This window comes from Wyeomyia smithii, chromosome 3 (assembly GCF_029784165.1).
Source record: "Wyeomyia smithii strain HCP4-BCI-WySm-NY-G18 chromosome 3, ASM2978416v1, whole genome shotgun sequence".
Taxonomy (NCBI): Eukaryota; Metazoa; Arthropoda; class Insecta; order Diptera; family Culicidae; genus Wyeomyia; species Wyeomyia smithii.
Window position 1 is genome coordinate 215839676 of NC_073696.1, and position 26246 is coordinate 215865921.

A 26246-nucleotide genomic window follows, 5' to 3' on the forward strand; every position below is an offset into this window, starting at 1 on the left:
CACAGCAGGAACTTTGCTGGTTGGGGCAGAAAGTGTGGAAAAGTGAACATCGGCAGGTATATAATAGTTGTCCACTGTATCAATGCTCAGTAGTATAATATGGTAGTCAAAAGTACCTTCTTGGCCCCCAAAGACATCTATAAAGCCACCTGAAGATTACTATCACGGGCCAATACCAGGAAAGTTTCATGGGTGCCTGCACCATCACGGATCAAATATTCGCGGTACAGCAGGTCCTGCAGAAATGTCGCGAATAAAACGTGTCTTAACACCAGCTATTCATCGACTATTAATCGTTTTACGATTGTGGGAGCACATGACAATCATCGATGCATTTCACAGTTATGTATAATTTGACATCATACGCATAAAAGAGCCGACCTCCCGGTGGCAGTAAAATCGACAGCTCATCGCTAAATATTGAGAGCAGAAGTGGACCGAGGTTGCTTCCTTGTGGTACGCTTGACATGTTGGAGAAGCTTTTAGATGATACGGTAAGGACCTTAACCAACTAATAAGATCATCGGATATATTCTTAAGTTATGCAGAGACTTTTCCAGGGAGAATCTGTGAGTGATTGACTCTTTACAAACTTGGCTTGAAGTTATATTCTACCGGAAACTGATTCTTGGTCATTTCTTCAGGCCTGTTTTTGATTTGGAAGAGGAGCTTCAAACAATCTACCTTTAATCAATACCGGGACCAGGGACTATCCGGATTAAAATATCCGAATATCCGATCTCGGATATCCGACAAATATCCAAAATCCGGATCAATCGAAAATCCGGATATTATCCGACAGGATATCCGAATTTTGTAACCGAACATAATTTAATAAGAATTATGTAAATAATTACTTACGAGGGGATGGGGGATTGTGAAAGAAGCCATTTTTCGCGTTTCGTTTTATTTGAACGGACACGACGAACAAGACACAAAAAATAGCGGATATCCAGATAGTAAATATCCGGATATCTGAATATCCCACTATTCGATTATCCGTATCCGAATATCCGGTCATCCGAATAGTATTCGTTCACCCATCCGTGATCCGAGCTTCGAATAATCGGATCATGAATATATCCGGTTAAAAGTCCCTGCACTAGTTGACACACCTTTTGTCACACAAGTGGTACGAGAAAAATCAGAGATGGACCACGAGGAAGGTAAGCGTGTGTTAGCGTGTGACGGACTCACAGAAGCTGGGATTTTCTTTCATATTCTACATTATCAATGCACTACACTTTTCATAAAATGTATAAAAAGTCTATCAAGTTCTTCCACTTTTGTTTGTATCATTCAAGATTTACATTGAGGCGTAAGTAATGTATACCGTAACACATCCTTTTACAAAGAAAACCTCTTACAAAACATGTTGTGAAAAAGTCACTGAAAGTTAGGCTTGAAGAATATTTACAGTCATTGCGGGTTGTAGCTGCAGTCTCTCAAGTCCAAATAGTGTAAAACAAAAACGTTCGTTTTGGGGTCTAAAATTAGGTTGTTTTTCGTTTCTTTTTATAAATAAATATTCTATAGAAGAGTCGAAATCAATTTTGTTACAATTGTGAATTTCATTTTTCAATTACAATAGACTGCATTGTGTCGTTTCGTGTCATTAGTGCTAGATGTAGTTACCTACTGAGTATTTTCTTGCTCAATTTCATTCTGCATGTATTGCTTAAGTCAGCTGGCAGTTTTTTAGTTTATACGGCAGATTTGTCTAGTTTTGATAGATGTTTAAAGTCGGGCATTATTACTATTTCGTAGGACAAAAAAAATTTCGGCAGTATTAATATTGCTTGGAGTATTTGATGTTAAATTAAACTATAAATTATTTGAGACATATTTACTTGTCTGCAATGGAAGATGTTGCGCTGCTGCTTGCATAACTTACTATAGAGGGCAGCATGCACAAGTATGAGCCACGGTTTTGTCACAGCCGTCCGTTGTTGTTGCTCCACGTGACCTGATTACGGGGCTGCAATCTGAGCGAGTTGCGGTCCTCATCCTCGATAACAGGCTCGTAGGCCTGATTTACCTGTCCTGTAACCCCGTAAATATCTCCCCCGGGGCCACCGTTCACGTTAAATATATCTTTCACACTAACACCAGCATTCGAAATTCTCGTTGGACGCGCTGGGGCATTAATGTTAGCCTAAAAAATCATAATTGAATAACTGATGAGATTATAACTCAAGATCATTTTCAAAAGCATACCGTCGTAACGCCGCTTATCCCATACTCGTTGTTGGCTCCCAGAGTTTGCATTTGCGATTTGCGCCTTTCAGCCATCACCGAGTTTTTGCGAACCTCCAGGGCCCGTATCGTTTCGCGACGCATCGTCATTCGCCGCGTCAAGATCGGAGTGCCGGTATTGTTTTCATCAGCGGTCAGCTTGAGGAAACGTTTCTTGAACGCCACATCCAGCGTTCCGATCTGCCGTCGTGGTTGGCGTGCTTTCTCCAAGTTCTGGATGGTTCGCCTCCTAGCTATTCTGTCCGGCCCGCTACCAGAGTCGTTGTCGTAGTCCCCGTCTATTCCCTGGAGCCTTTGTAGATTTTTCACTATCTCTACCGCGTGCTGTTTGTGGGAGATACCGCAGTTATCGAACGTTAATGGATTATTGAATTTAACGACAATCGAATGTTACCTTGTCTATGAGAGCATCCTGCGAAAGCTCCTCGGGTTCCTTATTGCAGCCCCAGTTTAGTTCGGTTGAGGCCAGAATATGCGACAGGGTTCCAAAACGATGGAACAACATGGCGGTGAACTGAATTACCAGAATCAAGGCGAAGAAGAACACAAACACCAACCCGATCGGTTCTAGCTGCAGATATTCCTTTGAGATGTGAACCTACACCCGAATAGGTCAACGAAATGCGATTAGCTCTGATGGCTCCTTACAGTTACTCTGGTGAAAGTTGTTAGTTAGGTTTAGCACATTTTTTGGTCTTTTGGTTTGACCATCTTGCTGGCGCAAGTAGAAGGGAGCATGTTAGTCGGTCACATGAATTTTGTTGCTGTTAAGGTTGTGTGATGGTACTTTCGAGCAGTATTAGTTACTGGAAGGTGATTTTAGATGAGTTTCTGGAGAGGACTTGGAGTGCACAGGGGTTTCCGGGGTTTGTTCATGGACAGATTTATATTTAACACCGGTCAGTAGGGGTTTGTGTTAATAGTCGCACAAAGTCGGGGTCCGAACACGCATGCACTGCACATTTTACCAATTTTATTTGCAGATAGCATTTGGTTACTCCTAGGGTGTATCCCAGCGTTCTGAAACTGGACGTAACGTTTTTTCCTCTTTCTAGGGTTCCGTTCAGAAGCCATGCGATTAAGCTGGTATAAACATGCATCCGTCACATTTTTAGAATTTATGTTTTTTTTATTTGTACAGAAAACTTCTTGCTGACTTAGAGGCAAATTCCATTTATTAAAACTCAAACATCATATAAACAATTGAATTCTTGTGCTATTGGACAACAAAAAGTATGCAAAAAATGTCCAGGGGTTCAAAGGCGAAAAAATATAGTAACCAACATATGTTTCGGGAATTTAAAATATTAGATTGTGGGTTATTCCAATCATAATGAGAAATAAAGAAAGAGTTTAAAATGAGAAATATCAAACATGTCAAAAAGCCTAAATGTCAAAATTTCAAATTTCGAAAATGACAAAATTTTAAAAAATGTTAAAAATCAAAATGTTCTTGAAGTGTCAAATGAATTAAAAATTAAGTAAGTGTCAATAAATTTCAATATGTAGTGGCAAAAAGTTTATTCGAAAATAAAAATAACAATTAAATCGAAAATCGCAGAAATTTATCAAATGATAATGTTGTTATAAAAGTTATGACTGACAAATATGGTAAAGATGACAAAAATGACAGAAATAGATGAAAATAAAAAGGAAAAATCACTTAACTGGCGAAAATGACCAATATGATGTGGGGTAGCGAACGCCTCGGCAGGTTACTGCATAAGATTGCTGCAGAAAACCTGTCTAAGAAAACTGCCGAAGCCGTTCGCTACCCTAAACGTCAAAATTCATAAAAATGGTAAATGTAAAAAAACAACAGATAACCAAATTCAAAAACGACTGTAATGTGAAATTTATAGGGAAATACGAGTTTTTTCGATCTTAACGAGGGATCGAAGCGCTACTATTTTTTATTTCTGGCGTTTTGGTCTTTGAACTTGGCCTTCCTCGGGGATATCCCCTGAGGAATACATAAAATACAGATAGCACAAAAATTAAAAAGATGTTAATGATGACAAACATTGCAACAACGGCATTATGACAAAAATGACCTAAGTGTCAAAAATCAGAAATTGAAAAGAAGTGGTAGAAATTATAAAGATAGTAAACATGACAAAACTGATAAAAGTGATGAATAAGTGATAATAAAAAAACTAAAATGAAACAATCGTTAATATGTGACTAAAGATGTCGAAGGTGCCGAAACAGATGTCAAATAAGTGAAAAATGACTATGGCACTGTCAAAAATATCAAAATTGTCGAAAACATCAAAAAAAGTTGATATGAAAATGTAAAAAAACGATCATGAGTATGCCGAAAATGTAAAAAAAATCCAAAACATTAAAAAAATATGTAATAAGAAATGTCAAGGATTTTAAAATTGCAATAAATATTAAAAATGACAAAAAATCGAAATTACCGTAAAAAACTTTATAAGTATCATATATGTAACAAGTGTTAAAAATATAAAAAATTATGTCGAATACGGCAAAAAATATTAAACATGATATAAATGACTGATAAACCTAATGAATATGACAAAAAAAAGGATGAAAAACAAAAATAACAAAATGAAATTAATGTCAAAAATACAAAAATTGCAAGAACCACAAATGTTAAAACTTACAAAAATGACAAAAGTTTCATGAAAGATGAAACTTATAAGAATGATAAACATGACAAAAAGATGAATATGACAAACATAACATGACTTTCAAATATGTAATAACGAATGTCAAGGATCGTAACCAGACTTCCCGTGCACGCGCTTTTTTTTCAAGCGACGAGAGAAATCTTTCTCTCGCTCGTAGAATTTCCATGCATGTGCGACGAGACGATGACACGTCACATGCAATTTGCAGGTTGCTCTTTCGCTTCTCTTTCGGTTCGGATTGCGATGCGCAAGGCGATGTTTCATCGCACTACGAACTGAGCGAGACGCCCGTACTGTACATAGGGGAGAACCGTACAAGACGCACCAGTTGGGTAAGATGGCCCATGCTATTAATTCTCCAAAATACTTACACATGTGGCTTTTTATGACGAAATTCTTCACTTTTCTCATAAAAACCCAGCTTCTCTACAGTTCTCATATAAAAAAGTGTGCCATAATGACTAAAATACTCGAAAAACTGTGCAATTGGCTATGGCACTGCCCGACATGTAATTATTCATGAATTTTATTTAAGCTTCTATGATTAACTGACTTGTAAATAATACAAAAACTATGGTTCCTCTAACCTTCACACTTTTGAAGTTTATAATACTATGAGTATTTCAAACTATTTCACTAACTTTCGTCAACTTTTACCTAAAAATAATCAAAATCAAAATTGGGGCAGAATGCACTATGAAGAGCTTGCAAGAGATTGCTTGACAACTTAGAGCATGTTCCATTATTTTTGATTTTACTTTCGAGACTTCAAGCGCTTCTCACTTCGCGTGCTGATTTCTGCTAGTGGCATATTAGCCTGCTGCTTTGGAGCATACTGACCTTTGTTGTGGTGCGTTTTGGTCACGGGCTTGTTTGGCGGCAATGGTGATTTTTACCAAAAAAGACATTGAAATCGAGTATTTTATAATAAACTTCGTCACAAACATACAATAAATAGATCCTACAATCATCCTACACATTCAATATCGCTTTGAAATGATTTGAAGCGCTGTAAATCGCGAAAATGCTTAACTGGTGCGTTTTGTACAATCCTCCCCTACTTGATACAGCTCGTGCGCTACAGCTCGTGAGACTTTCTCGTGTACACAGACTTCCTGTACACGCGCTGAAACGACGAGAGGTTTCTTTTCTTTTTTTTTCTTCGGTAAGAGACTGCGGCGCACCACACGTTGTCTTATCGCTTTACGAACTGAGCGAGACGCCCGTACTGTACCTTAGTGAAACTGTATATTAGAGAAATGACAAAGCACTCACCGTTGAGGAAACTGCCAACATCAAAACGGGCGAGCTGTATAATTTTGCATTGCCGTTATCCGTTTTGATGTTGACAGTTGCCTTAACGGTGAGTGTCTCTGCGTCTCTCTGGTGTATAGGCTGCCTACCGTACCTACATACGATATATGCCGTCGACCCTTCTGAAGGTGTATGAATCGGATGAATTCACAAAACTATATTACTACGATCAGATTATCACGAACCTTCAGAACCTGATTTGCAATATCTATACACTAAGGTCGCTTTTACGCGGTTTTTTACGTGGATTCCGGAATTTACGCGGTATTTTTTTTTCTTGCGGATTCCGGTTCCTCTTCACTCGGATTGCAAAATTTACGCGGGTTTTTTTACGCGGATTCCGGAATTTACGCGGTTTTTTACGCGGCATGTATCACCCGCATAATAAGTGACTTTAGTGTTCTCAATTCGAAAATTCTATCCAACATCAACATGTACTAGAAAATATAAAGAATTTCAATGGTTTTACTATTTTTAACTCCCGAAAAACTTATGTTGTAATTTCAAACCACATTTTTTATCCTTAGAACTACAAAACAGAGTTCTATCATAAGATAGTCAATGACATCTAAACCGACGAAAGGAACACTTCTGTTAACCAACGTAACACTGTGCATCCGGTGCATTTTCGTACCGTTAGCATAATAAGTATAGTAACAAAACGTTCTTAATTCATGTTAACAAAAGTCGGATGAATTAATCATAGAATTTTGAATTGATAAATAAATGAACTAGGTTATATCATTGATAATTCAAACGGTGTTTTGATGCATGCTGCTCTAACACCGTTAATGAAAAAAACCTAAAATCCCCTGCCTGTTTCCTTCTGCGCAAAATCAATTTCCTTCTCGCACCATTAACGCAAAGCAACATGCGAGGCAAGCTCGCGAGACGAGCTCACGAGAATTTGCACGCAAGCTGTCTCAAGTACGCGACGCCCATGCACCGCACTCGTTCAGTTGAGAGACGAGATATCTTCGTGTACGTCGCAATAAAAATTCCCATGCGACGAGACATGGCTCGTACGAATGGTAAGTTTTCTCGCTCGCACGCTGCACACAGCACGAAGCGACTGAATGAGAAACGAGACTTGTAGCGCAAAGCACACTGTCTCTTCTTTGTGCGAGCGAGATTTCAGGAAGTCTGATCGTAACATATGTCATATATGCCAAGAAATCCGAAACTATTGTAAAAAAGGTAACAGGTTTGGTGTAATGATGTCAAAAAGAGCAAAAAATGCGGAAAATGTTATGAACGACTGAAGCAAATTGTAAATATGACAAAAAATACAGATATGACAAATATGAAAAAAACAAACACATAAACTACAAAAATTAAATAAAAGTCAAAAATAACAGAAATGAAGAATCACACATGTTAAAAGAACCACAAATGTTAAAATGTATAGAAAAGACAAAAGTGATATAAATTATAAAACTGACAAAAATGAAAATATATGACAAAATATAATACACAAAAAATAATATGAACAAAGATAATCTACAAAAAGAAAAATATGCAAAAAAACTAACAAGAATGACGAAAATGTGGACAATGTCAAAACAGTCAAAATGGTTAAAATATATGAAATAAAGAATGTCAAAGATTTCAAACTCGTAACAAATCTCAAAAATGACAAAAGATACGAAACTCTTATCAAAAATATCAAAGGTATCCTCAATGTAAGAAGAGTAGATATGACAAAAATTGAAAAAAAAAGGTAAAAAAAAACAAAAACCACAAAAATGACAGAAAAGTGAAATTAATGCCGCAAATAGCAAAAATGACAAGAATCACAAATGTTTGAACTTACAAAAATAACAAAAGTGCTATAAATGATAAAACGGTCAAAACGATAAATATGACAAAAACTTAAACACAGATGTCATAAAGAAAGAAATTGCGAACAAAAGCCAAAGTCAAAATAATGAAATTTGTATTGAAGAATGTCAAGGATGAAAACATCGTAGCAAATGTCAAAATGACAAAAAATACCACACTATTGTCGAAAATGTCAAAGGTATCAAAAATGTAAAAACGCTAAAAATATATAAAAAATGTTAAAAACTGTCAAACATGGTATGAACAACTAATGATAAAAGTAAAAATAACAAAAAATACAGTTATGACAAAAATAAAAAAACACCGAGATGATAAAAAAATTACAAAAATGATGAAAAATGAATGAGTTTCATAAATAACAGAAGAGGCAAAGGCTAATAATGGCAAAAATGGTAAATATGACAGAAATAAAAAAAAACTTGAAAAGTCAAAAATGTAATGAAGAATGGAATTTAAAATAGAAACAAATGGCAAGAATGACAAATAATACGATTTTTTTTTGTGTTTTTGTCAAAATAGTAAAGTATGAAATAAAAGATGTCAAAGATTAAAAAATTTTAATAAATGCCAAAATGACAAAAATACTAAATTATTCTCAAAACTGTCAAAGGTATTTCACATTTATAAGTGCCAAAAACATAAAAGAAAATTAAAAATTTGTTAAAACGCCAAAAAGGTTAAACATGATATGATTGACTGATGAAAATAGTAGATATGACAAAAAATACAGATTAATAAATAATAAAGGATGTCACGGAAGTTAAAATCGTAATAAATGTCAAAAATTACAAAAAATCGAAATATTTGTCAAAAAATGCTAGAGGTTCAAAGAGCTGTAAAAAGTGTCAAAAATATTAAAAAAATTTAAATTGTCGAACAGTCAAAATGTCAAGCATGATATGAATGACAAAACATACAGACTAATAAATAATAAAGGATGTCATGGATGTTGAAATCGTAATATGTACATGTCAAAAATTCGAAAATCGAAATTTTTGTCAAAAATGTTAGAGGATTAAAGGGCTGTAAATGGTTTCGAAAATGCAACATAAATTAATATTGTTTAACGGTAAAAAATGTCAAACATGATATGAATGACTGTTTAAAACAGTAAAAAGGATTGAAAATATGACAAAAACCAAAAAATAAACGAAAATGATAACAAATGAAATAAACGAAAAATAAAACAATAACAAATGATAAAAACGAATGCAAGAAGAAAGACTCACAAATGATAGAACTGACAAAAATGATAAATATGATGAACATAATATGACATAAAAAAGGAAGAAATGGCAAAAAATATTACGAAAACAATATCAAAAAAGTTGAATATGCAATAAAAAATGCTAAGGATTTTAAAATCGTAACAAATGTCAAAAAGTGACAAAAAATTCGAAACTATTGTAAAAATGTTAGGGGTGTCATAAATGTAAAAAGCGTCAGGTATATGAAAAAATGTAAAAATGTCAAAAACTGTAAAAAAATTTCAAGCATGATATGAATGACTGTTGTCAATAGTAAATTCGACCAAAGAATGACAAAAATTAAATAGACATAAAAGTGATAATAACAAAAATCACAAAAATAACAAAAAAAAAAAAAATGTAGAGCATAACAAAAATAACAAATGATAAAAATGACAAGAATCACAAATGGTAAAATTTGCGAAAATGACGAAAAAATGATAAAAGTGACATAAACAATAAGTATGACAAAAAAAACAAAGTTGACGAAGATGACATTAAAAAAAAACAAATGGCAAAAAACAAACATGACAAGAATGATGAAAATGTCAAAACAGTGAAATATGCGATAAAAGATGTCAGGGATTTTGAAATCGTAACAAGTGTTGAAAATGTCGAAAAATACGAAACTATAAAAAGGCATCATAAAAGTAGAAAGCGTCGAATATTAAGGATTTTTTTAAAACGCCAAAAACGGTAAGAAATACCAAAAACAGCCAAAACGACAATATTTTATGAATCAAAAAGTAAAAAAAAACACTAAAAAATTTAAAAAATTAATTACAAAAATGATAAAATTGATGAAAAAAAAATCAATAACAAAAATGTAGTAACTGTAAATGTATCATATCATAGAAAAAATAACTTCATTTATCGACCATTGTTGATCTGGTTGAACTTTAAACAAATGTTCCTATAATGTGAAAGTGTCTTTTCGTGCTATTAGTATTTTTTTTTTGATTCACGACTATTTTTTGAAAAAGATTCATGCCAAAATCATATTGAAGATTACAGATATTTTTAGAGTCATAACTGTTTGTTTGATCGGTGTGTCATTTTCGGCAAAGTTGTAGATTTATACAAGTATTTTTCGAAAAAAAAAATACACCGTAAAACTATATTTTAAGAAATAATAAACAAAAAATATTTAAGAATCAATTATTATAAAAAGCTTATTTTTCTAAAATCTTTTTTTTACTTGAGAACTACAAAAGGTTAGCGGAATAATGACGGCTGCCTGATTATGAATAAGTGAAAAATAAATAACTAAAAATTTTGCAAACAATTTTTTTTTAAATTTTGTTTAGAGAGTTTTCACTTTTCTGTTCCTCGTTCCTTTATGATTGTACAGTCATTATTGTTTAGCTATCTTTTTGTAGTTTTCAATGAAAAAAAATGGATCTTTGAGATGAATAATTTTCAATTTGTTTTACTTTTTTCTAAAAAAAATTATTCTCTGTGTATTTTTTCGTAAACATAAATCATTCTGGATCTTACAATATTTGTAATCTTCAATACGATTTTATATAAATTTTCTTAAAAAATTACATCTAGCACAACATGGCATCTTTAGCGCAAAGAACATCTATGCAAAGTTTCAATCAAATTAAAAATGACAGTATGAAATATTATTAAAATTGGAACATATGCATGAATTGCTCGACTAATAAAAATGTTAAAAATGATAAAGATGATAAACATCACATAAAACACAAATTTACAAAACAAAAAATAACTAATGGCGATCTCAAAATTTTAAAATCGTGTAGAAGGAATATTTTTTTAGATTGAAAAATCTAAGTAATCCATTATTTTAATATCAAGAGATCTGCGCGAAATGAGAAGCCGGCAGATTTTCGCTGTTAACCGTTATGTGACCGGCAGTTTTAACACACGTAAGTACTCGGCAGGGTACCCGGGTACCCACCAAAATGAAATGCTTCTTACTTCTTAAATTCTTAACCCATTTTCGATCCTGACCCGTCTAAAGATTGGAAAATTTGTCTATTTTTAGTATTTGGGACCTGAAGCGTCATTGGTTCCCATATGGTTCCCGTGAACCCGGATTTTCGGGACCATATTCAAGATCAATTTTGATACCAATGTTGTTCGGTTTCATTAATTGTACTTATTTGTCTCACCGGAACATGCTCCCCAAGATCCGAATTTACAGGAACCAGATGTGGTTACAGGTTTTCCAGATTTTCCAATCTTTTGACAGGCCAAGATCGAAAATCGATCAAGAAATGAAAAAGCAAGAAGCATTTCATTTTGTGGGTACCCGGGTACCTGCTGAGTACTTATTGAGTAAAAAAATTGGAAGCTCCCTCTCCCCTTCGAGCCCCTCTGCTGCTATAAGAAGTCTGATGATGGAAAATGGTTTGTTTCCACTTCCCCTTTTCTGACAAGTAGGTTTAAATCCCTACGAATGATAAGTCCTAATTGCGAAAGCAAACAAATCCTAACAATTAAAATTACAAATTTCTAACAGTGTTGAGAAGTCACCATTTGTGATTGGACACACATACTCATTAGTTACTAATATTTATCATAAATACGTAAGCTACGAACAAATCCTCCTCTTAAAAAAAAAAGGTTTGTTTCCACTAGTTTGGAGCAATCCATAAGTTTTAACTGGCTGAGTTGAGGTTACCCTTGTTTTTTGAAGCAATAAAGTCTGAAAAGGTATCCGGGTACCGTGCCGAGTACATAACGGTTAATACTAGTATCGTAATTCGATGTGGCAGGGGTAAAGAAATTATAATTATCCTTTCAAAAAACAATTCAGACTAAGTTTCACAGTGGTTCTGTTAGTTGAGTTATTGATTCGTAATATTTTCTGCTCCATTGAAATACGCGTAAAAAATCATGCTTGAATTAACTTCGTAAACCCGGCATCGTTTTTGGCGTTGAATGTCTTTCAGGATTTGTAAATTTTGTTCTCACAGAATAACGACGACAGAAAAACTGAAATGTTCAGGATCGTATCGAAAAATATAGAAATTATATTAAAAAAGGCTAGCAATTTTGTTGCGCTGTGTAATGTTGTTCGCCTGATTTGGATATTTTCCCCCTGGATTTAACATACATAAAATGCATGCAGGTCATGCACGGATAGAAGACATACCAAGTTAGAAACCATTCAACCTGCTGATCAGGGATGCAGTTAGCGTGAGGTGGGGTGTGTGGGTAGAACACAAACACATATAGAACAGAGAGCACCTTAGAGGAGTGTTCATTGAAAATGCTTCCTATTAGAGGTAGAGTTACATTAGAAGTAAACAGAACACAATTTACCAGTGTGAGGCTTTTTGTTTGTGGGGAAGAGGGTTCGTGATTGTGGAACATAATCCAGATTAGCAATTAAAAACAGTGGAAACATATTAATAGTGTGTAGAGAAATAAAAAATTTCGTTTTGTAGCAAACCTCGGCCGTGACCTCGTCATAGGTAATGTTGGTCTTAACGCCCAATGGCCAGATTATGTGCAATTTATCTTTGTTCAGTTGCAGCAAAAATACGATCAGTACGAACAGTGCGTTGAACATAAAGAAGGCAAACACCGATTTGTTTCGCAACTCGATCAGGTCGGAAGCAATTCGCGCCTGTTGTTGTTGTTGTTGTAGTTGTGGTTGATGCGGCGTTGTTGCGCATTGATGCACGGTTTTGTTGTTGCGCATTCGGTAGTCAACGTTCAGGTCAGGGTTTTTTTCGTTGCAAAATTTTGAAATGTGTGGGCCGAAACATTTGAAAGGGTGTTGTTTTTTTTAAAGTGGAATGCAGTTTTGCAGTCCGAATTAGAATATTTTTATCGGTAAAGAGAAAAAGAGAAAAAAAAAACGAAAAAATTTAAATGTCTGTTGGAACAGGAGGCACTCCAAGCGGGTACAGTCGTCTGTTTTACTCTTCATTGAGTAAAGTCGGAAAGGACTACTATGACCGGACGCTTTGGAGTGCCTCCTGAGTGTTACCTCTTGAGTAGCTTCATCATAGGTTATATTGGTTTTAACACCCAGTGGCCATTTGACGTGGATGTTATCCTTGTTTAACTGAAGCAAAAATACGATCAAAACGAACAAAGCATTGATCATGATGAATCCGAAAACGGATGAATCACGGAGCTCTTTCAGATCGTGGGCTATACGTGCCTGTTAAAAAGAAAAAGAAAGTCTTGAGTATACAAACGCTTATGGGGACTCAGCGGCTCACCTGTTCTTCCTTGTTTTGGTCAATCGGATACAGATACTGATCGATCAGATCCTTCCAGAATTGGATCTCGGTACTGGAGATAAAATCGACTTCGCCCTTCTTCAGATCCGGATCCTCAATCCAGTACGGGTTCGTTAGGAAATCTCGTTCGTTTCTCTGCAGCGTGGACGTTTCCGAATCGGATACTTCATCCTCGCCTTCGGTGTCTTCCGCCACCGATCCCAAATGATGATCCTTCGATCCAGCCGAGGCAGTTCGTTTTCGTGTATGATGAGCGTGAGGGTCGATGTGCTTCTCCAGGACATCGATTTTTTTAGTGATTGAATCGAGCGCATCAGCGATGTGAATCAATTGAGCCTTTTCGTCAGTGGTTTTACCGTGAGTGCAAAGCAAACACCGGAACAGTCCTGCGATCGAGATCTCGATAGACCCCTCCTCGTCCGAGTTAGAATCTGCTCCACCCTGTAGGAAACCGAGAAGCGACTTTTGTTTGGCTCGCTTCGAAGCCTCTTCGGCTTCCTTCTTCTCTTGCTCCATTTCCTTTTTGGTCTTTTTCGCCACCACTTCGCGAGTACCCCAGGAAACGACATTCAGATTGATGATGGAGTACAAAATCAGCAGCAAGTACATGGATGGAATCGATAGAAGGTAGATTAAGCCGGATGCGATACACCAAAACTCTTGCGGATGCAGGCAGGCTGCTATGAAAAATGACCCTGTCATTGCTATGAGGAAAATTGCCGACGGACTTCCGATACCGTCCTCGCCCAATTGTAACGCTGTACCGACAATCACGGCCATCATAATTAGTGCGTACATGGTTGATAATACTTGTGCCAGTAGCAATTGTATGTTGGATTTACACGTGAAGCAGATTAACATAAACAGTAGAATGGGTATAATGTTGTAGTAAAACGAAGTCCAGTTGTCAATTTTAAAAGCAGCCACGAACGCTCCCACCAACATAAGAAAGATCGTACCGGGACCAAGAATGGTACCTCCCATCAACATCATCTGGTAGAAAATGTACAGCAGCGAAATGTTATCGTTGATTTTGATCGTGCGTTTGTAGTCCATCAGTAGGTCCATAATGTTGGCGATGGTTGAGGGCACCCAGCGACGACGTTGATTGTAGAATTCGTTGAAACCTTCCGGACAGTGAGTGTACGCATCGGAAGCAGCTGAGTACTCGACACGATAACCTCGCTGAAGAAGAAGTGTACACAACCAACGATCTTCACCCTGATCGTACTGCACGTAGTGGCGGGCTTCATCCGAGCGTGTCGTATACTTGCGCATTACGTTGTCGTCCATGAGTCCTTTACCTGTGGCGAAATGAATTTTTTTTTGAAATAGTTACCATCAGAACCTTCTCGAAAGAAATAATTCTATTCTTACCTCTAAAAAGCGAAAAGCATCCCGGGCTACAAAGTACACAGCCGATCATATGCTCCGTTGCCTTCTGCAGCCAATGACCGATGGCGTACTCGAACTTTTGGTACCATACCATCGGACCGGAACCCACAGGATGAATACGACCACAGGCAGCTCCCAGATTCTTGTTTTTCTTCATCAAATCCACCAGCAGCGTTACGGCACTTGGATTAAAATCAATGTCTCCGTCCAGAGTGAGCAGGTACGTATTCTCAGCCATAACATCCTTCCGATCGACGGATATTGGCAGCTCCATGAGACGGTGTCCGAGGAGGTAGTACATGTACATAACCTATTGTGTGAAAGTTAACGACGTTTCGTTCAAAACAAAAACCTCCTGAAATTCAACTCGTACAAACCTGAGACCAACGCTTACGATGCCGGATGCGATCTTTATCCTTAAGGTGAGCAATTAGCTTAGTCTTACCGGGTAAGGTCCAAACGAGGCGCCCTCCGTAGGGAGTAGGGTATTTCTTCGGTGGTCGCAATCGTATGTTGGTTTGATGAACCTCGGAAGCAGCTTCGTCAATAGTGTCCACAAGAATCTTCACGAACCGATTGCACTGAATGTCATCATCGCTGTGGTCCGAAATTTCAAAGGCGTCATCGAAGAAGATGTGCGCTGAATGTGAAAACAATTTTGAGTAACTTAACTTGCATAGGTTAACTTAACTTACTTTCGAATTCGTAATAATCGGGATCGACGATGCGCAGGTACTTCTGGGCAACCCGTCTGGCGCACTGATCTTCATCCATTCGCATGATCGATTTCAAGAACACCATCATCTCCTCCTTCGTTTCGTGCCAAAGAGTGGCACAAGCGTAGATCCTGGTGATGTGATCGGAGGATTTTACGCTGGGCCTCGGCAGGGCCGAACCATCCGTGTGGACCGAGATCGTCTCGTAGTACTCGTCTCCCTTTTCTTTTTCGATCTCAGCTAAGTCCTCCGTCTTGACGTCGGCCTGATCATCCCTTCTCCTGTTCATCGCCATTGATTGATCGATCAATAGGGCATTGTACATCGGTGTAACGAACAGCTTCTCGGTGTTGGCTAAGCGTTCGCACTTCGGTGTCCATATATGAAGTGTGATCCACGTTTGCGAAAGTAACCACAAAAGCCATGCCCATGCCATTTGACGGTTGGCAAAGTCATTCAACCGAAACACTGGAGGACTTTCGAAGAACAAATAATCCGGGATCGAGCCATGGAAAAAGCATGGATCATCGTTACGGATGCCGCAAGCAGCAATCAGCAGGGAAATGGCCACAGGAATGGTTAGATTCACAGGGAAAGCATAGCTAAAACCTTGAATGAGGATCTTACAAGCAAATTTGCCGAAGACGTAACAGAAGTAGGCACCAAGAATTTGAATAATCAGTACATAAGTAACCGTGTTATAAGAAGCATCAATATCAACGGTATCTCCTGCCTGGGCCACTTCGACAAGATCGGGAAGGACTGAGTTAAGCGCAACAGAAACTTCTTCAACCACAATTTTATGCGGCCCAAAGCCTATTCCGAATAAAGAGAATAAATTGGCCACTTCGTCCCCTCGTATAAAGGTTACGACCAAAACGAAACAGAAGAACAGAATAATTTTCCACAGGGATAGGAACATATACGTAAAGTAGCGCGTTTGCTTCAGATCTTCTTTAACACGGCCCATCGATCGCACGAATCCGAAGGGACTCTGTGCCGATACGTAGTTTTCCCACCACCCGCAGGATGTAAGCAAAGCTGTGATAGGGATTAGCCACAACACGGGCCTGTTCTCTAGCAATGGCCACACTACGAAGCCAGTGATTTGAGCCGCAATCGCTGCTAGATCTACGATTGTCTTGACAGCGCGCTTCCCTTCCTTGTTGGTGCGTGAAAATAAACCAAGCATGCCTGCAAAGATAAAGATAATTTAATCAATTATTCATAAAGTGCTAGTTCCATTACTAACCGGGTATCACGCAGAGGCAGTTGGTCAGCATGGCTCCTTTCACCGAGTCGACTTCTGGCAGGACGACAAAAAACAGCAACACCAAACCAACCGTGTGAAACGATTCCATAAGGAACACCAGCAAAAAGTGCGACTTGAGCGGCATCTTCATCGACTTGAAGAAGCATATTCGGGTCGATCGGATGAAGGCACCGATCTCCGGCACGGCGAAAGCGATCATCAGCGCCCACATCCACGCTATCCGCTCCTCCTCGGGCAGTGACACCACGAACTGCTTATCCCGGGCCAGATCCCGGTTGCAGTAGGTTATTTTGCGGTTCCGCCGCAACTGCGAGGACATAAAGAGGACACAGCCTTTCGCGATCACCCCGCCCGCCAGCACGATGACGAAGGTCAACAGGTACGCGAAAATTTTCAGGATTTTGATCGTCAGCTCCAGGCAGGCCTGGTCGGCCATCGAACCGGTGTCCTCCTTGATCGGAGGATCCCGGAAGACGTCCCATCCTTTGGTTTCCTGTACGGTGCGTTGGCTGGAAAGGATGAAAGAAGGAAAGGCTTTAAGAACGGGTTTTTGATGGCGAATACTAAAATGAACATCTAAATAGAATCATCATCAATCATCCGATGAATCCCATTATTATCCCGATTAATATCATCAGATTAGAACTTTATTATACAATCGAGCGGAATGTTGATGGTGTCATAAATAATCAATTCCACGCATTGTTTCACACGGTTACAAGATTTAAATGTAGAACGCGGAAATTGTTCTCGAGTATTCGGTTGATTCTAGTGACGAAGAAAATGATTTCGCGAAACAAATCTTTTTATACGCGAGTATGAAAAGAATTTTTGGAAAGATTCGGGGTGGCTCTCAGCCTGGAAAACGGTAAAATATTGACTACGCTGATGAAGTTTGCCATCCAACGTTTTAACAATGTTTTTTTTTCGGAAACACCGGTCTATACCGATGACCATTTCCGACGCCGCTTTCGAATTCGTCTTACTTTGTTTCCGAAGATTAAAACAGCTGTAGATGCGAAAAATGGTTTTTCATTCAACAACCGGACCCAACGGGAAACTGAGACTAACATGCCTCAAAAGAGTCAGCAGTAATAGTCGGTAATACTCCTGAGCAATTCGCTCAAACCTTCTAGGTTTATTTAAATAATGACAAGGTTGGCTAATCTTGTGAGGACTCGAGCTTTATGCTTCGTGTAGATTAGAGTGCCAACCAAAATGGTCATCTCGAATTTCAAAAAAAAACTATAAATGTTTACCCTCCCGAAAAAACACCCTGTATGAAATTTCAGCTCAATCGAAATTAAAATAGACTGGCTCACGCCGATACTTGCGTCCTACGACGTGTTTAACCAAGGCGAAGCGTTTCGTCTTCCGGGGCCGACCAATTATGTTCGAAACACTCATTATTTTAACATAATATTGTTACGAACATTTACTATCGAGCACAGAAACAAACAACAGTTTGACATTATTCATTAAATAGCAACGATGCGGCACGTTGCAATCGCGTTGCCAAATTTAATAACTCGCTACTACCCGAGGTGGGGATTGCTATTTCCCAAACCAACATAGCAACGCCCGGTGCGGTTGCCGCGTTATGGTTGGAGTTGCCCAACTAGCTTTGGAAACTTCAATTTAGCCACTGGTGGGCTTGCTCCTAGTAGAGTTAGGGGTTTTCAGAAATTTAGATTGATCTTTTTTGGTATACCCGGGTGCACTCCGCACTCCTCAGTCGACGGCACTGTGAACTAGTATGAACTCTAGCGAAAGTGTTACAAAAAATTCGATCTGAAGTAGCTCAAAACAAAATTTATTTTTGTTTATTTTTTGCTGCTAGTGACACCTACTAAACTTACATTGCAGATTGGACCCATGAAACGCTAGAGATTTCCAATACTCTCATATTATATTATAAGCCAATTTCATTTATTTAAAATGAACCGGGACATTTTGCCCCGACCGGCGTTATGCAGGGTATTTATTTAATTATTCATCTCATTAAGCCGACGTTCACGAATTAAACACCAGATTTACACGAAATCAGTGAACAAATAAACAAAATATGATTACACCGTGTCCAATATATTCTCATAAATTTTTCATATCATTGTTGTGATAAATATGTATTGGTGTAATTTTGTACCATGTTCACACAGACTATTTAAGATGCAGTTTGTTTCCTTCCATTAAGTGTCCATTGTTTATCGACGATGAAACAATTTCGTGCCGAAGTGATAAAAAGGTTTTTGGAAGGTGAGCGCCCAGGCCATATTTTCAAAAGCTTGAAAAACCTGGGAGTCAAGCGTGATTATGTCTATCGGACCATTAGAAGGTACCGTGACCAGTGCTGATAAAAGTAATTTTCCCCAGCAAAATTCTTCGAAAATTACAGCCAATCATTTTCAATTTTCACTTCCAATGATCGCAGCACTCTTTCAGATACACTAGATTTTCGTCCTAATAACGTGCTGTTATACTCAGATGAAATAGATCGCTCGCATCGTTCACGGTTACGTAATAAAAATTGACGACAAATCCAACCAAATGACAATCTTCGTTAACTGATAAACTGATTTTGTTGTCTTGCTTCATCGCATGAAATATAATGAGGTGTTTTGACAGTTCACTTCCATGCAAAAAGCGGGAAGGGAGAACTCTGAAAGGATTGTAAAAAAATTACGTTTATGGATGCTTTTTTTCACTTTCACTCAAGAGTGTCAACAAATATCAACCCTGACCGTGACACTTCCTCACTGGATGACCGGAAGAGATCCGGTCGGCCACGTTCAGCTAGGACAAAGCAAGTGGTTAAGATCGTAAGAGAACGAATTCGACGAAAATCGCACCGCTCTGTACGTAAAATGGCCGCTGATCTTAACGTACACAACATACACAACGTGCTGAAACAAGACCTGAGATGCTAAGCTTTCAAGAAACGTAAAGTTCACGGAGTATCAGCAGCTTCGAAGACAAAAAGGTACGGAAGAACTACTCTCCTACTGTCGCGGCACGTCGGAAAAGAATTCATTTTTTCGGATGGAAAATTATTTGTTTTGCAACAGTCTCACAATGTCCAAAATGATAGATTGAGGGCCTACTCTTCACAGAATATCCCGGACAGTGACAGAAACGTGCCTCGGTTCCAAAGTGCCGCTTCAGTGATGGTTTGGGGAGGTATTTGCAAACGAGGGAAGCTACCGCTTGTTTTCATTGAGAAAGGCGTTAAAATTAACGCTATTTATTACAAACGGGAAATTTTGGAGAAAGTTGTAAAGCCAAGCGTAGATAGAATGTACGGAGAAGATCATTATGTGTTTCAACAGGACGGAGCACCCTCTCACACAGCGAATCTGGTTTGGAACTGGTGTCAGGAAAATTTGACCGACTTTTTGGCCAAAAATGAATGGCCTCCCAGTTCACCAGATCTGAATCCCTCGGATTACTTCGTATGGTCATACATGTTGTCGAAGATAAACGAGCACAGGATACCTACATTGGCCCGATTCAAAACCGTAATCCTTCGTATATGGGAAGAAATGCTCATGGAAGTCGTTCCATGCCTGCGACGGATTTGAGAAACGTTTGAAGCTCGTCAAAAGGGTTAAAGGTGGAGTTATTCCAAAACACTTGTTGTAATTTATTAATAATATAGTACCTTTCAAATCGAACAATCTTCTATTAAATAAAAATAAGTTGGTGTCTGTATAACGGCCTTTCACTCGAAGTAGAATCAACGGATTTGAATGATTCTTTTTGTGTTTGTTTTGTCTTCATCTTCGACGAGTTAATAGGCCATAAAAATAACAATAATCAACTGATAAAGTTAGAAAAAAATTGAAATATATTCTCGGTTTTTCCCGCCTTTTACTCCAAGAACAACGTCTTTAGATTACTATGATTGTAGGCTATGACCGGTAGACAAGTTGTTGTAGCGTCGTTATTGAGGCGTCGTAGTTGAGTAAATAAGCACCTGTTATTGATTCACGTATTAGGTGATATTCGTTTTCGCTGCCTACTACACCTTTTCTATGCAAAAGCGCTATAGCGTGGTAGCAGCAAACTCGACATGCATGTGAATACTCTCAACGTGGCTTTGATTTTATTCAAGGGCATATACTTGATAATGTGAATTAAATTTCTGGCAAAGCAAAGTTGCATATAATAGTTTTATTTATCTGATAAATGAAAAGAAAGAACAAGAATAACACTACATGTGCGATGGTTTAGTTTACCATTGCTCGGATCTAATCAATCTGTTCAATTTTCTTTAAAATGCAAACTGACTTAGATCATTGACATTTGCTCATGCTGCAATGATTCTGTTAGCTGGTAAAAGGAACGTGTAGTTTTTGCTTCTCAAAAAACATTGATTTCTGTTCACGTTTCGTTAAATAGGCACTATTGCATTCCTACAAATCTCTGGATTTACAATTAATTGTTGAATGTTGAATTGAAAACTTTAATGTTGCGAAGTGTCAATTGCACTGTGCTTAGACAACAGATCTGCCTCAAAAAGCAGATAAAATATCAATGTCATTGAAGCGAAAATTCCGATGCTCCGTGTACCTACCAATTTACCATTTAATTTCAAACGTCTGTAAGTACCTTCGCGCTCCGCAGTTGGTGATATTCGATAATGCCCAAAGCCCTGGTGGGCATTATTCGATAATGCCCAAAGCCCTGGTGGCATTAAACCTAAAACATGCATATTCTCGCATAAACAGCTTTATGTCACGTGGTCACGTGAAAAACAATTGGTATCATGTATGTTTGAAAAAAAGATACCCTGAAAATGGTTGGCCATTAGGTTTTGCGAGAATTTTTGTTCAGGACAAAACCATATTGTCACTATGCCATGGCAATAACGAAAATCAACTGGAAAAGTTATAAAACGTTAAAAACCAACCCTTGATATTTCCCGCCCTTCTGAGATTCTGAGAAGTTTTCTGTCAGTTTCAGTGTGTACCTAACGATTTTTGTTGCCTTTGATCGGAAAAATTCGAAACAAGTTTTCATCACCGGGGCGTACTTAAACGATAGCCTTCATTTTTTTTTTTAATATTTTATGGAATAGTTCTATGCGATTTTCGTATTGGTTTCTGAAGATGCCACTTAAATTCAACGTCGGTTTCTGTTAATTTGTGCTGTGATTGTTTTTCAAGAAAAAAGAAGACAGATTAAAAATAATAATGTGTTTTTGCGAGAAATCTGAGGAGTATTCATACTGGTTTCAGTTGGTTTCAATTAATTTTCTTCCACATGTAGTGGGAATGCTTCCTAACGAAGATGCCGCTAAGGGTATTTTATAAAAGGAATGTTCCCTAATCTACATGATCAAACTGATTCTTGCATATCTTCCAATTGACTTTGACAAATTTCTGCTGCGGTCGAAGTGTTTTTTGTTCAGATGAAGTTGTTGTAAGTGGAATGTTCAAATACTTAACATGCCGTTGAATTGAAATTAAATTCGTTGTTTTTGTTCCAGTTTTGCGAGTTAAGACACGAGTAGTAGCAGATCAATAAAAGTGTCAGGCTTCGCAACACTGAAGATAGAATAGTCAGGAAATATACGAGTCCCGAAGGGAAGTTGATCGGTTAAGAACAAGACGAGCTCGAAATGCGCCGACGTTCGACACCCCATATATCTCAGAATCGTCAGTTACACAATTAGTTTTCATAGTCTTTAAACGAGTCTTGAACAAAAGAAAAATAAAGTATAGTAACTTAAACACTCAATTGAGAGAAAAATGCTAATCAAATATTTCAAATGCTAATCAAATACAACTGTTTTATAGATTCAAGGTCAAATTTACCACCGAATAGATGCATTGCTGCCTCTACCCGGTGGCAAATGTCCTTGAGCGACAATTCTGATAGGAAACTACAAAGGAGAAGTCGTAATAATCTCACGTATCCCGATTACTCCTACCGATTTGCCGTATAATTTCCCGTGCGTCGCGCATTCGCGATGACTATTGTTAAAACCCAAGGACAGTCACTGAAAATTTGAGGCATAAACTTCGAGTATTCATGCTTCTCACATGGACAGCTCTATGTCGCATGTTCACGTGACCCGGACCCCGACATTGTGGAATAAACCAAAATCGCTTTTTACGCGGGGGATACGTGCCGCATAAAAAAAACCGCGTAAATTCCGGAATCCGCCTAAAAAACCGCGTAGATTCCAGAATCCGCATAAAAAAAACCGTGTAAAAAGCGACCTTAGTGTATATAGAATTTAGTGGCTGTGACCGCCTTGACCACTTTTACTTTACTATGTTTGCATTAAGCCAAGCTTTTGAATAATCGAATAAATAACGTAATAATTTCCTTCAGAATATTCAAATTTTCAGACATGTAATGAAATATTTTTATTATGGTTGAAAGGTGCTTCATAATGTTCAATTAAATAAAAACTCAGAATTTTACGAGCGCTGGATTGAAAAAAACTAAAAATACTACCGAACTAAAACATATCTCGGGTATGTTTTTTCTTTAGCAGCAGTTTGATATTTCAGTTTTTGCAATACAACAATCAATAAAACTCAAGACGGCGGTACGAAGTTTGCCGGGTCAGCTAGTAATTAATAAAATCGTAACAGCTGTTGTAAAATAAATGTAGTTTCAATTTGTATGAGAATATATTGGACACGGTGTACATGCTCTCATGGAATCGCCCAGCAAAGAAAATTTAGTAAACTTAGCTAGATTTATCCTGAATTTTGTAAAGCAAACCATTTTTCACAACGCTTCCATACTCATCTCAAAACTTAAATTATTGCTTAATTATTCATCTCACGACGCCCCCATATTCATTACACTTTTAATCACTTTGTGAATGAACGAAGCCGCATACTGTCGTTGTAGGTTACATAGGTATCCGCTGTAGTTGTTTACGCGCAAAATTGGTAATCTAGGTAACCACTGCAGTGCTGTAGATTCATGTCAATTATGTCGGAATAATTAATCATTTTCAGTATGATTTTTCGTATTAACAGAAACTGATTAGGCAACTTTTGATTATTTTCAACGCAGTGAAAAACAAATGAAAATACATACAGTTGAAATTTACGATTTCTAAAAATTCATCTCATATATTTCTGCTATTTAAAGATTGTTTTTGGAAACTTTTGTTGATTGCTAAACGAATCCCGTTGTAGCCGTATAGAGCAATGCGTAGATTTTATTTTTTTGGGTAGATGATTGAAATGAATGAATTTTTGAGTTTATATGTCCGACTATAATAACAAATTCAGAGATTTTTGGTAAGTTTTTGAGGATTCTACTTCCTGAGAATTCTGAAGTGAACTAAAAAGAATCCATTCCATAGATTAGTAGTTTAGCTAGTAGCTAAGCATTTTTCAGACTTGTTTATCGATTTTTTTATTGAATTTTACCATGAAGATGGTTTACTATGATTGAAAGCTGACGAGATGTAGGTTCGTAAAGGATAGAAAAGTAAATCTTTTGGAATGCGGTGTTTTCCATGCTTGGACACTCTAAAATCATTTTTTTTTTTGGATGAAAATATTACTGGTCATCTATGGTTTTGTCCCAGGACTCAAAGTGCAAAATTTGAAAGGTTATAACTCTAGTCAGCTCGAAAGTGGGTCAAAAAGTCGTAGAGTAATTGATCACCGGGAAAACTTCATTTAAGTCTCTGAAGAATTAACGCTTTTTGTAGCTTACTAGTGGCAGCAAAATCGCTAGAAATGGTAAAAAAGCTAGAATCTTGCATTTTTTTCCAGTATGAGCTCTTGGGATTTTTTTTCGCTTTTGTCGACCAGTGTAGTTTTGATCTCGTTTTTCCAGCAGTGGAAACTTTGTGCAACGATTTAATGGCAGCTGATGCCTTCTTAATCAATGTACGGCTTCGTAAACTCATTGTGACGGGGACTCCGTCTTCTAACATGGGAAGGATTTTAAAGACTTTGCCAAGAAAACGAAGGTTTTTTTTTTAGCTTTAAGCGGATGAACGTTCTGGAATGGCCTGCACAAAGTCCAGATTCCAACCCAATCGAAAATCTGTTGGTAATTCTAGTCACAGCATTAGAGAAAATTAACCCATAGCATCTGAAGAATTTAATAATGAACATGCCGAAACGTCTTTAGAAAGTATTTAAAGCTAAGGGTTTACAATCCGCATAACTTGGAATCATTTTTTTGGAAGCCGGTAGCATATTTTAGTTGTGACAAACTTGAAGCCCTTAAGTAGTAGCACAATTTTACCGAAGGCACTTCCCTCACGTTAAATTCCAGAAGAAAAAAACTCACACACAGTTGAATGAGGATACAGGATAGACCTCGCCAGGCATGTATAATTACACTGTTAATGACAAAGAACGCTTTTTATCTCAAGAATGAATTAGGATTATTTTTTTATCGACAGTAATATTTCTATGACATAAGCATTTTGAAGGTTTTCAAATGTTCCAACTATTTGCAGTCCACCACACCTATAACCTCTTAAACGGTTAATCAGAAATAGAGAAAATGATTTAGAATTGATGAAACGATATCAAACCATACGGAAAAATTAAATAATTAAGACTGTCCGCCTCCTTTAGTGGTGTTTTGGGAACAAACCTCTTACAGTTCCTTTCCTGTTGGCTGCATAGTTTAGGAACGATACGCTATAGGGGTAACTGGGGTAATAAGCACCGTTGATGCAAGATGCACACCCTCTGATTTACAATTAAGAAACAATTCAATAACAAAATAATAATTCTATTATTTGAATGAATGTTTTCTATAGTCTTCCTGTCGATTTGGCAGTACTACAGAAAATGTAAATAAATACACAAAAAGTTTTTGTTGCATATGCTCTAGTTTTTTTTCTCAACTGAATTAAGTGTTTTCAGCTCTTCAATAGTTGTTTTCCAACAGCGAATCGTGGCATTGCATCGAATATATGTCGAGCAACATATTTCTGATAAATATCGGTAAGTTTCAATGACAATTACCGTTATGTAACTAGAAACATTCTTTTGTTACATTCGGGGCATAACGTGGACGGGGTGCATTTTACCTCATTTGCATGGTGCTTCTTGCCCATTTGTTGCAGTGCATTTTACCGCAGCAAGGGTGCATTTTGCCTCGATTGGTGACTTTTATAAATTATTACACTCAAGGATTTAAATTATCACTCACGCTCATATTTTTCACAAGCTGATAGTTCATTTAATAAGCATATTTTTGAACAAATTTGTATGCCGAACTTGAAGTCCTTAAGCAATACTATAACTTTATCGAAGAGAGAAGAGACTTGATAATAAGTAAACTTTCGGGAAATACCTTTTGGATGGGTTACAACT

At 37.4% G+C, this 26246-nt stretch overlaps 1 protein-coding gene across 8 annotated transcripts in view; it reads right to left on the bottom strand.

Moving 5' to 3' along the window:
* Window positions 1-1244: 1244 nt before the first annotated feature.
* The window catches only part of LOC129727894 (chitin synthase chs-2), a 91523-nt gene continuing 66521 nt past the window's right edge, over window positions 1245-26246 (bottom strand). For 7 of the 8 annotated variants that reach the window (XM_055686155.1, XM_055686153.1, XM_055686156.1 and 4 more), the window contains exons 4-12: window positions 16909-17438; window positions 15636-16850; window positions 15318-15580; window positions 14923-15250; window positions 13525-14849; window positions 13287-13463; window positions 2651-2854; window positions 2218-2580; window positions 1245-2155 (exon numbers count right to left, since the gene is read on the bottom strand). In XM_055686155.1, coding sequence (XP_055542130.1) covers window positions 1934-2155; window positions 2218-2580; window positions 2651-2854; window positions 13287-13463; window positions 13525-14849; window positions 14923-15250; window positions 15318-15580; window positions 15636-16850; window positions 16909-17438 — 4627 coding nt within the window. In that variant the 3' untranslated portion in view covers window positions 1245-1933. Of the gene's footprint in view, window positions 2156-2217; window positions 2581-2650; window positions 2855-12743; window positions 12921-13286; window positions 13464-13524; window positions 14850-14922; window positions 15251-15317; window positions 15581-15635; window positions 16851-16908; window positions 17439-26246 lie in introns of all 8 variants that reach the window. The other variant, XM_055686154.1, reaches the window with a different exon arrangement.